Source organism: Pogona vitticeps, chromosome 3 (genome assembly GCF_051106095.1).
Source record: "Pogona vitticeps strain Pit_001003342236 chromosome 3, PviZW2.1, whole genome shotgun sequence".
NCBI classification, from domain to species: domain Eukaryota; kingdom Metazoa; phylum Chordata; class Lepidosauria; order Squamata; family Agamidae; genus Pogona; species Pogona vitticeps.
The window spans coordinates 83,378,900-83,393,327 of record NC_135785.1 but is presented as its reverse complement, the minus strand read 5'-3'; the positions used below and the strand labels follow the sequence as shown (position 1 = coordinate 83,393,327).

Genomic DNA, 14,428 nt, shown 5'->3' with positions numbered 1-14,428 from the left:
GTCTGCAGCACAGTGCCAGTCCATGGCTATGGCAGGACTGTGCCATGAAGACAGCTCTCCTGCCCCCCGCATGTACTGCCCCCAGCATCCCACCCACAAGCACAACCAGTTCGCAATTCAGAAAAGGTTGGGGGCCACTGATTTAGAGTACTGCTTCCCAGCCTAAGGTAGCCCAGGTGTTCTTGGACTGCAATTTTCAGAACCCCCCCCAAGCCAACATTTTGGGTGGTGAAGACATCTGGGTAATGAAGTCTAAAAACACCTGGATTACCCAAATTTGGTAACCACTGGTTTAGAGATATATTCCTGTCATTTCCTCTTTGAGAGCTTGGCTCACCTTGAAACCTGAGCCTATTTCTTCTCTGCCATTGTTTTTAACCTATTATCCTTGGCCTCACACGTTTTTCAGTTAAAAGTCTGTGGCATACACAATCACCATCAACATCTTAGAACTGCAGAGCTGGAAGGAACCCCTGTCTAGGCAAAAATTCTACTCTGACGCAGTGTTGTACAAACCTGGCCAGTTGGTAACATTGTGAAAGTCCTAATGTCAGTATCTCTTACTTCTTAAGTGATGACACAAGACAGTTTCTAATAATTAAAACCACACAACCCACAACTCTGTTCACATCTGTTCACAAGGATTTCTCAAGTATGATTGGGAGAATGGTCTGTGAAGTTATTTCTAAAAAGTCCATTTTTAATATTTGGATAACTGTATCTCCACATTATATTCACTTATTTGCTGTACAGTATTTAGATTACTATAGACAGGAAAGGTTTAAGGAGTTCTTTCAATGAAGTGAGACAGACTTGGTTCTTTCCACCTGTCTTGCCAAACACTCTCAGCCTGAGAAACCCTTAAAAGGTAGCTGCTAGCAGAGAGAATGGTTAGATCCATTCTAATAAATTGTTTAATACTGGCTTCCCATATTGTTAACTATAATAGTGGATTACATCATTCTTATTTACATTTTTAACATTATGATGGTGTGTGTAATCTTGTGATGTTTTACAGCTGTAGTAATAACTACTGCATTTATTTGTTTTTGCGAACTATTTTGAACACAATGCATTTTAGAAACTGCTGGGTCCAAATAGATTAACTAGGGCACTAACCAAGGTGGAGCCATGGGTCTTTGCCCCAGGCCACCAAAATCTAGAGGGCACCAAAATCTAAAGAGGAATGTCCCCATTCTCCTTCCTTCCTTTTTTTTCTTTCTTTCTTTTTGGAAAGCAGGAGTTTTCTCTTTCTTTTGAGGAAACACAACATCCTCCTTCTCCTTTTTCATGGGTGTGTGTGTGTGCTTGTACCACTAGCTAATGGCAGAGTGGGTGCAAAAAGGTGCTGCTTGGTCCAGGTACCCAAATGGCTAATTATGGTTCTGAAATTGAGCATAATTATGACTAGAAGTCACAGACTATGAGTTCTACATAAAATTCGTGTTCATTCTCATTAATTTAAAATGACGTTCATTCCAGCAACAGAAGGCCTTTCAAGGCATTTCTATAGAGCACTTTTATGTCAACTCCTTTTGCCTTCTACAGAAATGAAGGTCCATGAGTGAGACCGCTCTGCATCACAGGAATTGCCATCTCTAGGATAAATGCACTGCCATTTGCTGCTTGTGTCTTCAGTGATCAATATGAAATATCTTGGAAAAGTTACTTTGTGGAGGGGTCTACCGGGGCATTTTGGGAGTTATTGTCCCCCTCCCCAAAAAGAATGCTTCCTTACTCTTAGTATGCATGAGCTAGGCTTCTCATTCTAGCTGCTGATCCTATGTATTCCACTCAGAAAATCTTAAACAGACATAGATGTGCCCTTTTAAAAATCTTTTTTTTTTCTTTTCTTCTCTTTCTGCAATGGATGGCAAGCACGTGCCTTTTTGTACTCAACTCAACTTCACAAGGACAGAATGTACCGCAAGAAGCATCTCGGAATGGAACACTGACAAGAAACATATTCATGTCTAGATACGGCCTTTGGTTGAGCCTTTTGACGTAGCATGTGCGCTCCCCTTGCTCCATTCCACCCTCACCCCCGCCCCCCCCCCCAAGGCTCTCCAGCCCTGGGAATTCTCCTGGCCTTTGTCACACAGAGAACTGCCTGTGAGTCAAGTGGAATGTGATGTGACTACAACAAGGGCCAGGAGGGGAGGGTCCTGTCCTGTGGGAAGGCGAGCTCTCTGATGAGTAAAATCACACCATACCCATCAGGCCACTTTCTCTATTCAGCAAAGTGGAAAGTGGGCTGGGTTATGGGTGGCCCAGCCTTCCCTCCCATGCTCTCCCCCTGCAAAGGTACAGGCATAATTAACCTTTGGAACACTTGAGACCAACAGAATGAAATATTGTCCCTGGAATCATGTACAGTGCTACTTCTTCCCCAAGTGAGGCACGTAGTGGGGCTGGAAGGGCAATGACAGGGAATGGTTAAAGCCTTAAGATGCCAAATTAGTTCTAAAGCTCTTTAATATTGTATACAGGATCTTGCTGTGTTAGGGATTCCTTTCAATAATGAAACATTTGTGAGCCAAGAGAATTAGCCGTCGCCTCTAGCACTTTGAGCTGAACAGCGTTCTTTCACTCTTGATAGTGTTTATATATAAAATCTCCAGAAATCCAAAATGAATCAAGCAACTTGTTTAATGCAGAAAAAAAGGCTGGAAAGCCCGTGATGGAAATGCTTCTTGTTTTATTCTGCCTCCCTCCCTGCCAGCACCACCATTTCTGTGTTTCACAAAAGCAGCCACAGAGCAAGATAGAGAAAAGTCCAAGTGCAATTCCTTGCACTTTTGAAAATCCAGCTGTCTGGTGTAGTTTGTATCCATGGGTCTCCTTACTCCATTTATCTATTGACTTTTCATTCTACAACCATCTGATTTTGTAAAAGATGGTAAGAATACAGAACAATTTGTTACACGTAAAAACATATTTTTAATCTTTAAAAGTGTAACTAATATTTAAATTTATCAAGTAACTAATAAACTATTCTTAAACAATAATAACAGTGGTGTATTTAAACAATAATATCTAGCAAACAACAATTTACTTTTTAAAAATCAGATTTCAAGCTCAGCATAAATAAAATGTGTGAATGAATATTATAACTACATGTGACCTTACAAAACAAAAAGAACAAGATCTATTTTTCTACAAATTTGTCCAGGCATGAATTTGAACAACTGTGTTTTTAGACATACTTACTTATTACTAGCTTGAGAAGGAGTGGATGCATCAATAGACACATTTGTTATTCATTTTCTGTTAGAATTTAGTTGCATTCTGGTGGACATTTCTCCATGAGTTCTTCTAACACACTTTTGAAAGCTATTTTAATATTCTATTTTCAAACTGTAGGTCCCTGGCTTGCCTTGTACAGAATATAGAGAATTATATCACACAAAAGAGCCTCCAGTAATCCACAATAGTGGAGGCAATGGAGGAGTTCTGGTGATCCTTGTTGTAAAAAGACAGATGTTACAAATATATCCGATCCCTCCAAAATTTCAGAGAAGAACAAGCATGAACATGTAAGAACTGGGACAATCTTGCGTTTGTCCAGTTCCTTTTGAGGAGATAAGCAACATCAAGGGCCCTGATCCTTTTCTTACGGTTCATTAATTTTAAAATCACTCATGGTCTAGATAGTCTTTCAGCTAGCAGTAGTTCGCAACCTTGGGTCCCCAGACATTTTAGGCCTGCAACTCCCCTAGAATCTCTTGCCAGCATGGCTAATGGTGAAGTCTTCTGGAAGTTGCAGTCCAAGAACATCTGGGGACCCAAGGTGTCACTGAAGACACAAGCAGCAAATGGCAGTGCATTTCTCTTGTAAGAAATCCAATAGATAAATCCAACAAAATTGGGTAAAGCCTAGACCTGAGTACAGAAGCCCCTACAGTTGGCTTCTGTAGCCAAAGTACTGAAAGGAAAAGCCATAATTTGCTGAAGGACAATCACACAATGGCTCCCTATCCCCCATTTCTCCCCATCGTGTGACCAGGTGCATAAGTAGATGTACAACTACTTACTAGATGTGTGTGTTGCTTACAGTACATACTGTGCCATAGGGCTTAAAATGTTATCCAGGCAGTTTACAATTTAATTATGCAGGCTACACATTCCCCCCGCCCCAAGCCAGGAACTCAGTTTACCAATCTCAGAAGATGGAAAGCTGAAGAAGTGAGGAAGCTAAGGAATATAGCAGCCAGAGGTCACCTGGCAGCACAGGATAGACTTGTTTGCACACAATTGCTCTACAACTGGCTATCTTATTAGATTTGGAAGATACATCCCAACTGCTATAGTGTGAAGTGGAGCCAACTCAATTCACACCTTCACAATTATGTGCTAGCAGGAAGACCTGTCCATTCTTTGCTTGGAGATTTCACTCAAGACCAAGGTGTGGGTCAGACTTTCTACACATTGTGCAGATCTGTCTTTGTTTACTTTCATTCTTGAAGTCATAGGGGGAGTGACATTTTAAGGAGAACGAAGCATGCAGGAAGAGAAAGGGTATTCCACCACTGTCCAGCTGTGTCCCTACAAAATGGCCCTTCCATTACATGGCAATGAGCCACGAAAAGGGGGAGGGAAGAATCCTGATGACATCAAGAAGATTTTGTTTTTGTTTGTTTGTTTTTTGGCCACTTTTAAATGATCAGAGAGGGGAAGCCATCTGAAAGGTCATTTCTATGAAAAGAAGTTTTAAAAACCCAGCCCACACACCGCAGTTCCCCTCTATCCTCTCGTTATGCCTGTAACAGAAAAAAGGTATACCCACAAGAAAGTCCAAATATTTGGACAGACCTAAGACAGATAGCCTGCAGTTAAACTAAGTCCCAAGATGGAGAATGCAGACTTGATGGGTCACTGCTAGGTTTTCAAGTACTTAGCAGTGCCTCTGATGTGGAGAGAAAATGGTGGGTTCCCATCTCTGTAAACACAAGAGTCCTTGTAGCGCAGAGATCTGTCTCTTGTCATATGTTGGGAGTGAGAGAGAAAAAGGTGCTGTTCTCCAAGTAGTATGGGTGTGAACTCCCCATCAGCCTTGACCAGCAGAGCAACGAATGCAGTTCCAACATTTGGCGGGGCTCAAGGATGTACAGATTTATTGGGTGGCGCTCTGTCAGAGACTCACCTGGGGCCAAACTGAATGTATTAGTGCTTGGTGCAGTTTCCCTTTGGGTGGTAGGTGATAGGTTTCCTTCCTTTATGTATAAAAACCAAACTTGCTTTCAAGCAATATGCTCAGGAAAAGATACAACAGTTGACATAAGCATATTGGGGGGTATGTAGAGGAGGGCGGATGGCAGTGACGTCCAAGTAAATGTCATTCAGGGTCAGAGCTCAAAATTACCTACATCCAGCCTAAGAAGACAGACAAAACATTTTAACATCCTGAAGCACTTACAGGAAAATTACATGTCCAGACTGAGGAGCACATTTTGTTCCATCAGTAGCACCCTCTTTCCTTTTTTTTCACCCTTGCTCCAGCCATTATGCCCTTTAAAAAAATAAAAAGCACACACTGGTTCGGGGTTAGAGCATTTTGGTGCCAAAGCAATCACTGTGGGGCCTTGGGACCAATCAATTTCCATTGTGCTCACAGAAGAACAAAGGAACAAACAGATCAAAGTTTTTGGGAGCTGTTGCCTAAACAGGGTCATGTGACCACCTATCTCTGGGGTTTGCAACCGTCAAACTCGAAGCAGGCCGAGCTTCCCGAGTTTCCTTCACTATTCATGTAGAGGTCTTGTGTTGCCTAGCAACAGCTTCCAGCCCTCATTTACATTGTCTTATCCATTTCAGGGCCACTGCAATTTCCTCATCAAGTCTCCGATTCTCTAGTTATTTCAAGCATTTCTTTGGTTTCCCACATGATACAGCCTAGCCAACCATTAGCAGAACTGGGAAGTAGCATCTGTTTCATATAATCCTGCAAAGCTGCTAGTTCCTTAATTCTTCTGCATTAATACATGCTCAGTGTTTAGATTTGTTACTAGTACAAAAAAAAACTCTGCATTAGTGGGGAAAACAGAGGGCCAAATCCTTCATGCAGCAGACACCCAGTGAAATCCTTATGCCATGTTTTTCCCCTCTTGGAGCTCTCAGTAGAAAATACTTGAATTGCGTCAGAAAGACCAAGCACAATCATTCTCCTTATGCAATTTGCCCTCTGGTTTCTCCAAAGCTACTTGCTAATATTTATTTACTCTATTTATTCAAAATGCTTTGAGCCTCTTACTCAAATAGGGTCTTGGAGTAGCTTACATCTTATTAATACAAGAAAATACTTGTCCACAGATTTATCAGCACTGGTTCTCAACCTTGGCTTACTCAGGAGTTGTGGACTGCAACTCCCAGAAGCCTTCACCACCAACTGTGCTGGCTGGGGTTTCTGGGAGTTGCAGTTCAAAAACATCCAAGTAACAAAGGTTGGGAACCTAGGATTTAGAGGACATGATACAGAAAGAATAAGAGACGGAGAATAGGAAAAAAATTACAAGTAGACCTCTCCCGCTTTACACATCACTTTAAAAATGGCCTAAAAAGTCCTGTCAGTGATATCCATGTCAGCTAAAGTTACCTTAGTTATGGCTAATTCTTTTATTCAGAAAACAAAATTTGCCTTCCATAATATTATACGCTCCTTGAAGTTTTTATAGCCATTCTTGAAGCACCAGAAGTCAAATACAGGTCTCCTTTCAGAGGTTTATTATGCAGTGCCTTCTCCAAGTCATCGTACTAAGGGCTCGTTCAGACAGGCATTTGTCCCTCTGTTTGGTGTGTGTGTGTGGGGGGATTGTTTTGCTCTTTTTTTTGGTGACCACATTACATACCGTAATTGCTAGGGTGGATCAATTATTTATTTTGACTTTGCTAGATCACTGATGTCATGCTGAATCATTTAGATTATTTTTTTTCCTTTGTCTTTGTGTGAAGTACCAGTCGAAACTGTGGCTATGAGCAGTTTCTCAATCGGCGCTAAACACAAGGCAAATAAAAAACTCCTAAATTTAATCTAAGTGATTAAGGGTGATCTAGAACAGACAAAAATAATCTAGCGGAGGAGCAGGGGAAGTCTTCAATTGACAGCGGAAGGAGTCAGAGGGACATTTGAGGTTGATATGTCATTTGGACACTAGCATCGTGCCAAATGTCATATTGGTCCTCCCCCATTCCGAGTATACAAAAAATTCTATTTAGACTACATCATCCCTCACCAAAAGGGTCAATGCAGTCACACTCTTTGATAGATTAATTGGTGTCCCCTTAATTAAAAAGAAAAAAATACCCAACAACTGGTAGGTACATGGCATTCTCTTTAACCCTCATAAAGTCAGAGTGTTTCAAAATAGAAGAATATTCAGCTATGTGTTCCCCGTTTGCAGCGTCAACTATGTTGTCTCACATGACTTATCCAAGACTGTAATTAGGATGGAGCACCTGTGGCTCTGCCCAAGGGCACCAAAATTTAGAAGGCACTGAAATGTAAAGGTCAATCAATCTACTGGCCAGTGTTAGGAGAAGAAATAGCAACACCTCCTGGCGCTATTCACTCTTTTTAAAGCATACATGTTCTTTTCAGAGGAAATCACATACATGGAGGTGGTCCCACTTGCCTAGTTACATCTCTGGGTTTTCCTATAGCCAGGTAGGAAACACAGAGAGCATGCACACGCACAGACACGCACACATGCGCGCACACATACAGAGAGAGCCCTTTTGCCATCCCTGAAAACCGTTCCACTAAAATGTGGTGGTGATTTGTACATCTGATTTTTCTGGGTAGCCAAGGAAAACTCAATTTAAATTCAAGCTTTTGGTGGGTATTTGCTGTATTGTTTACTGCTGAATTGTGTAGGTGTGCCCATTGCAGACGGGGTGGATATGGCTCATAAGAGACAAAATTAGGGCCCTGATCCATCACAGTCCCTTATCCATGGTCTTCATGTACAGCTTGGCCCTATAATTTATTAATGAAAGGAAACACTGGGCAAGCTTTTAGAGTAAGCCACTGGGCAGAAGACAAGATTTTAAATATAATTGTTGGTAATTATATTTAGGTAGACTGATATTCTTTGGACAAACTGAGAAGGGCTGTCCATCACATATTTGAAATAACTGAATGATCAATACTGTGGTATAGAAGTGCAGTGAGACATTGAATGTAAAAGAGCAAAGGTCCATACGGGAGTTAGAAGAGACTGCAGGTAAAACTGCAGTCATGACTCTAAAGCTGCAATAGCTCTAATTCCATTTGTGTACTCTGAGAACATTTTGATTAATTTGCTTGATAATGGAAAAGGAACAAGCTGAACCTGGGGAAAGAAGGTCTCCTTCAGTGTTTCTCAAAGGCTTCACAATGTGCAAATGACGTGGGACCAAGAAGGCAATAGCTTATGGTGACACTTCTATGGGCTCATAAATGCTGACTCTTTAGTGCTTTCAGACAGCCGACAATAGGCTGGCACATAAACTAAGTCAAGTTTCTATCAAAGGGTAGATTCATTAGCATGGAAGGATGTACCAGCTATAAAGCAGACAAGGACGTCTTCCTCAAGAAATCTTCTCAGGGATCCTTTCCTCTCTCAAGCAGTAAACATGCAGTAACAAATCAATAACAGTCCCTGAATCTACTGTTTGAAGCCCTGACCCCACACTGCCTAAAATGGGAGTGACTGTTTACTTAACAGTTCTCTGGGCATCATCATCATCATCATCTCAGGGGGTAGAATACAGTTATATTGTTGAAGCTAAGAAGGTCTTGTGCTTGTTCAGTGTCTGAATGAGAGAACTCTCTGAAAAGCCCGGCATGTAGTCTGGAGTTCCACCCTACCTTAAGTGGAACTAATTAAGCTAAATAAATTAATACATAAACAAACAAACAAACAAATAATCATAATGCTAAAAACAGTGATTTAGATGGCACTGCTCAAGACAGGCAGAAGATGCTTAAGAGACACAATAGAATGTCAATATAATGTTACTGTAGAACAATGGTGTTTATTATTATCATTAGCAGAATGATTAGATCCAGTAGCATCTACACCATCACACAGGGGAAATCAGATATTTTCTAGATACAGAAGCTAGAACTTCACGAGTGATTTAGACATGATACCCACAAATATCTTCTATTAACTGGGGATTCACTACTTTATTATCAGTGGGGAAGACAAGTCTAAGGCAGCTGAGCAGTTTAATTACGACTGTGGCTTGTCTAGCGTGGAAGGAAAGGTATGGCTTTTGTGTGAACTCCAAACCACCCCCACTCTCTGCCACTTAGTCCACAGCCTTCATGGCTTTATTAGCAGCAGCTGCAGGATTAGTAGCAGTGAGTAAAGTTGTATGTCCCATCAAGCCCTGTTGCTGTACCATTCCCCTTACTATCCCAAATCTTTGCTCATGTTCTGTTGACACTCTGAAGCCTGCCTCTCACCTGCTCCTTCATTAGTCCCGCCTTCATTTTCCTGCACCATTTGCTGTCCAGGCCTATCTTTTCCTAGCCTCTACCATACAGTGCTTTCCCTTTTCCCTCCCTCCCCTGCACCCCAGCTTCGCAAACTTACTTTCTGGGACTACAGCTAGCAGAATACCCCAGGCAACATGACTACTATATTGGGGTTCTATGACAACTACTACTTGCATAACTGTACAAGACCACTACATGGTATTCTTGTCGTCCAAAATAAAAAGGTTCACTTTTCCAAGCTCTGTTTGCTCCTCTTTCTTCCCCTGTTGTTTCCAGTTCAGCCGTTCCAGAAATTCACAAAGAAGTTACACAGTGAATGCCACTTCTCCTCACAGTAGGCCTCTACCACGTCAGCATTGAGCTCGGTGGGCTGCTCGGTGCCTTCCAGGGCTGCTGTAGAGTGCCAATTTGGTGGTTGGGTTGGGGCCATGGAGGAACTGGAGTTTCCTTTTCTCTTCCCTCCTTTGTTCCGCTTCTCTGGAGGATGTGTCTTTCCTGGATGGGGCAGCACCTGATCCCTGGCCGCTTTCTCCACTGCTGGTGGGTCCTTGGCCCGGGCCTTCCCTTTGGGTTTCACTTTAGCAGGACTCGCAGTAGCCACTGGGGCTTCTGTGCTGGGAGTGGCAGTGACCAGGTGTAGCTGTGCTTCAGATCCCCCCTTCTTGCCACTACAAAGCCGGGATTTGAGCGGGCTGCTGTCCCGGCAGGGGTGGTGCTTCTTGCGTAGCTTGCCCAGGATCTGCTTCCAGAACTGACGACCTTTGGAGCTGTAGGCAGAGCATAACTCTGGCTGGCCCCGATAGACACACTGCTGGCCCTGGTTGATGTCCTCTTCAGGCAGGTGGCAGCTAAGCTCGATTTCAGTGGCTGCTTCCTTGGTGATCAGCTGCCAAGTGCACAGGTGTTTGTCCCGGGTGGAGAACTGCCCAGATTGTGCCCAGGCAGAAGCAAGTTTTGCTTTTTCATTACTTTCTTTGCTTTTCCTGCCAGTGCTGCTTTCCAGGCAGCTCAGGAAGAGAAGGGTGAGTGGAAGGGTTTGAGGGAGCCTCATTTCCTGAAGTCAGTGTAACTGATGGCGTGGGTCATTCAAGAACATCAGATAAGAGACCTTGGACATTTCCCAAGTCCTATGGAGACAGAAGAAGATCAGCATTGGACAGAGGGAATGCTAATCTATACATGTATAGATAACCCATCAACAGAGATGAAATTATGTTAGTATTCAAAAGACCTGACCAAGGCAGTCTTTCCTATCTGAGAATGCTTATTTCCTGAAGATCAATTACAAAACAAAATAAGCTGATTTGTAGTGATAATCACATACAATCAACACTTGATGCATTTATGCTTTTCATGGCAGGTTATTTGTTGTATAAATGTTGACCCTCCCTCAGCAACGTGGCCAATGTGATCTAATAGATAAAGACTCAAGAGACCCGTGTTTGAATCCCCTTTTGGTCATGGAAACTAAAGGGGAAAGGGGTGACAGTAAAAGCACTCCTTAAATATCTTACTTATTTTGAAGGCCATGTTACGGCCACAATAGCCCTGTTCAGAGTTGAATGCATAATACACACAAGTTCTTAATCAGAGCTTTGAAATCAGCTCTAGGGATTCTGCTTCCCAGGAACCCATCTTAACAGAAAGATGCTTCCTCTTGTACTAAAACAAACAAACAAACAAACAAAAGTAATATTTCCAAGCTCTGTTCTTAAATGAATGCATGATCCTTCCCAGGGTGCAGTGCCCATACAGGATGAATTCACCCTCTCCTTTAGAGAAAGCAAGTACTTAGAGTTGAAGAGCATAGCCAAAGACTAGGTACTTTGCATTAATTACAACCAAGGATATCCTTACCTGTTACACCAGTGGCATTTAACTAAGCCTTAGCCAGATAAAATAGTTGCATCTTTTGATTTGCATAAAGACAGTCATTCTTTTAAAATAAAAAAATAGAAAACTTAAAAATGAATTTTAAATTGTTTCCTTCTTTTAAAATTAAAGTATTTAAGACACCCCATGTCTGTGTTCTACATCATTTCTCCTCCCATGTGATCAGAGGAAATGCCCCAACCATATTTTTCTTAAGAAACACAAGCTCCACCTGATTTTTCTAGCAGATTTCTTGCTGAAAAGATCAGGAATAAAAAGTGTCGGCAGCAACAGTCCTTGTACATGTTGTCTGCTATTACCATAGTTTCCTTCTCCCCCCCCCACACACACCTTCCACAAAAACATTGTCATAATGCTTTCTTCTGTTTTCTAGACTTTGTTTTCACACTTCTTGGGGTTGGGGAGAGGGGGGAAAAGCTCTTTCCAATTTGGTACTGCTACTCAACATTGGCAAGCTGCTGATGCATATTGGCAAGAAGTCACTGAAAGGGTGATTCAGTAACAAACCAATTCTTTTCCTTGCTGCAGCACCAAAGCAGACTGCACAGCTAGAATCCCTCAACTAACGGAAGTATTCCCAAGACTGAACATCTTCCCTCTTGTTTCCACTTACCGTTGTCAGTGAAGAAGGCAGGGAGCTCTGCGAGAAAATAGCAAGTGTGTTTAGCCTCTGTTTCGGGGGATGTCCAGTGCATGCATGTGTTATCAACAGCCCAGGAGGGGCTAACCAGAGGCTATGCCCCTCCCCAGTCTTATGCATACGCGTGTACACACACACACACACACACACACACACACACACACACACACACACACACACACACACACACAGAGGGGGGGAGAAAGGAGGCAAACAAACCTCTCTGACACAGAACTGAACTGTTTGGCTGCTACAGATTTGCAGGCAACATCAGAACTAGTGTAATCCATTGCTTGTGGGAAGAACTACTACTGCTTCTCTTGCTTTATTAAGTTTGAAGACATTTTAAATGCCATATTTCCCCAGCTATATTAGTCTGTTGAGGGTGAGTGTTGTGCCTCCTTATTGAAAGATGAACATGTTTTAGTTGGCTTCAGTTAAGATCTACAGCAGCCCTGAGCATGTTTATATTTTATACATAATGCTATTTGTTTGGCCTGAACCCAGTTGTTAACCTCCAATACAGTAGGTCCGCTAAATCGATGGGAATGAGCTAAGTCAACACTTACACAACTTTCATTGGTTGAATGGGTCTACTCTAGTTGGGACTAACATTTGAAAGTTGGCCTTAAGATGCCAAGAGACATTTAGGAGCTGACTTGTGCAAAGGGGATGACTCAAGGTCATCTCAGATGTTTCATGGTTTAGCAGAGAATGGGAATAATCTGTTTAATTTCATCACGGTTCTGCATTGAATTATTGCAAACTAACTGTCACAGTACTAGCAATGATCTCCTAAGTCAGCTGCCAGGGCTTATGCTCCGCTACAGATTCATTGGAACTGGGGGAGGGGAAATGAGAGGTTCAGGGGGCTCACGCCACTCCTGCAGATCTTTTCAAGGGCAAAGCTGATGGCACTTGCCCCTGCTGAGTCAGTCTGCTCGGAAGCCTGAGCCACGGGGGGAGCCTTGATGTCCTCGATGTCTTTCAGATGAGGCCTCCACCGTGGTCCGAAGGTGGGGGCTTGGAAGAGGTGGAGGCTTCTAAGCCCACCGTCTGGACAGGGCCTGAGTCTGCCAGGTACTGGCTGCTGCTCTTGCAGCGGGAGGTGCTGCTACCACTCCTTTTACTTTTCTCACCTCCAGCATCACCTTTGGGTAGGAGTTGGGCCAGCTTGGCCTGGTGGAGGCTGCTGAGGATGGACAAAGCATTGAGGTGCGAAGCCGAGGGGTGTGCGGGCATCCTCAGGCTAAGCTGGCTTGTCTCCGAGGGACCTTATCCAGGGGTCATCATCATCATAGATGTAGTCCCAGTCCTTATTGTACATCCAGACCTCCTCTGTGTTCAAGAGTCTGTGCTCCGGTCCTCCCTCAGCCTCCTTTAAGGTCTCTTTTATGTCCCTCACCTGTCATGTAGCTCCATTCCCCTTGCCCTTCACTAGTTGGCTCTCATCTGCAGAGGCCTCCTTTCCAGGGCTAATCACTCCTGCCCAGCTTGTGCTTCAAACCTGAGGATCCCCCTGCCTGGATAGGGGGTGGCAGTCCACCAGGGGTGGCCACAGCAACCATTTCACAGGTACCACACAGTTTTTGTCTCTTTTTTCCATTTTGTTTCTTTTCTTTTTTTATATTAGTCGTGATACATTCTTATAGTGCAAATACATGGGCAAATATCACGGGATCTGCTTTGCTTATAAAACTGGTGAATTCAAAATATTTTCTACTGATCACATAACATAAAAGGCTAATTCGAACTGGTCCAGCCCCAATCAGCTTTTTCTCTTTTGCTGCTGGGGCCCTTCTACTTTTTCAAGTTGGAAATATTCAAATGGGCTTTCTTCCATGTGATTAGTCGTAATGCATTCTTGTAAAGAAGGAGGGGTTTGTCCATACGTGGCGTTTCCGTGACATAGGGAGTTGGGATGTGATGTTCAGGCGCAAAGCAACATAGTTTTAATGTGGGTAATTCGGTACCAGTCCTAAACCTTGTCAAACACAGAAAGATTCAGATCGTGTGGGAAGGCTTTTTGGTGTGAAGCAAAGGCATAGTGCTGTTAATTACCTTACTTAGAGGCCTGAAAGTACTGTAGACTTTTAAAAGTCATGCCAAAAGTTTAAAACTATATAAGACATAAGACATAAGACATAAGAAATTTATTTGTCATTGCGCTCACAAGTGGGTGCAACGAAATGAGGTGCTCTTCCCCAAAGATGTGACCAAAGATGATGTAATTCTTGAAAACAAAGGAAAACAATAATAGATGGGAAGGTGGGGATGGTGATCTCTGTTATGGAATCATTCTGACATGTGGATTACGATATATTTTGCAAACTTACTGTTCAAACTTTTGATGGTCTGTACTCTTAGACTGTTAAGTACCTTTCCATTTTGTTTTTCTTTAGAAAAGTTTTGGA

At 42.7% G+C, this 14,428-nt stretch overlaps 1 protein-coding gene across 1 annotated transcript; it reads right to left on the bottom strand.

Annotated features, from left to right (window-relative positions):
* Positions 1-8,992: 8,992 nt before the first annotated feature.
* On the bottom strand, positions 8,993-12,292 carry FGFBP3 (fibroblast growth factor binding protein 3). The gene is made up of 2 exons (XM_020803211.3): positions 11,988-12,292; positions 8,993-10,608 (listed from the first exon to the last, which is right to left on the bottom strand). Exon 2 carries the CDS (start codon positions 10,530-10,532, stop codon positions 9,759-9,761), a length of 774 nt encoding a protein of 257 aa, XP_020658870.3. The 5' UTR covers positions 10,533-10,608; positions 11,988-12,292; the 3' UTR covers positions 8,993-9,758.
* Positions 12,293-14,428: the final 2,136 nt, after the last annotated feature.

Excerpts from the sequence above, each read along its gene's own strand:
- FGFBP3 (XM_020803211.3), bottom strand. The coding sequence starts at position 10,532 with ATGAGGCTCCCTCAAACCCTTCCACTCACCCTTCTCTTCCTGAGCTGC.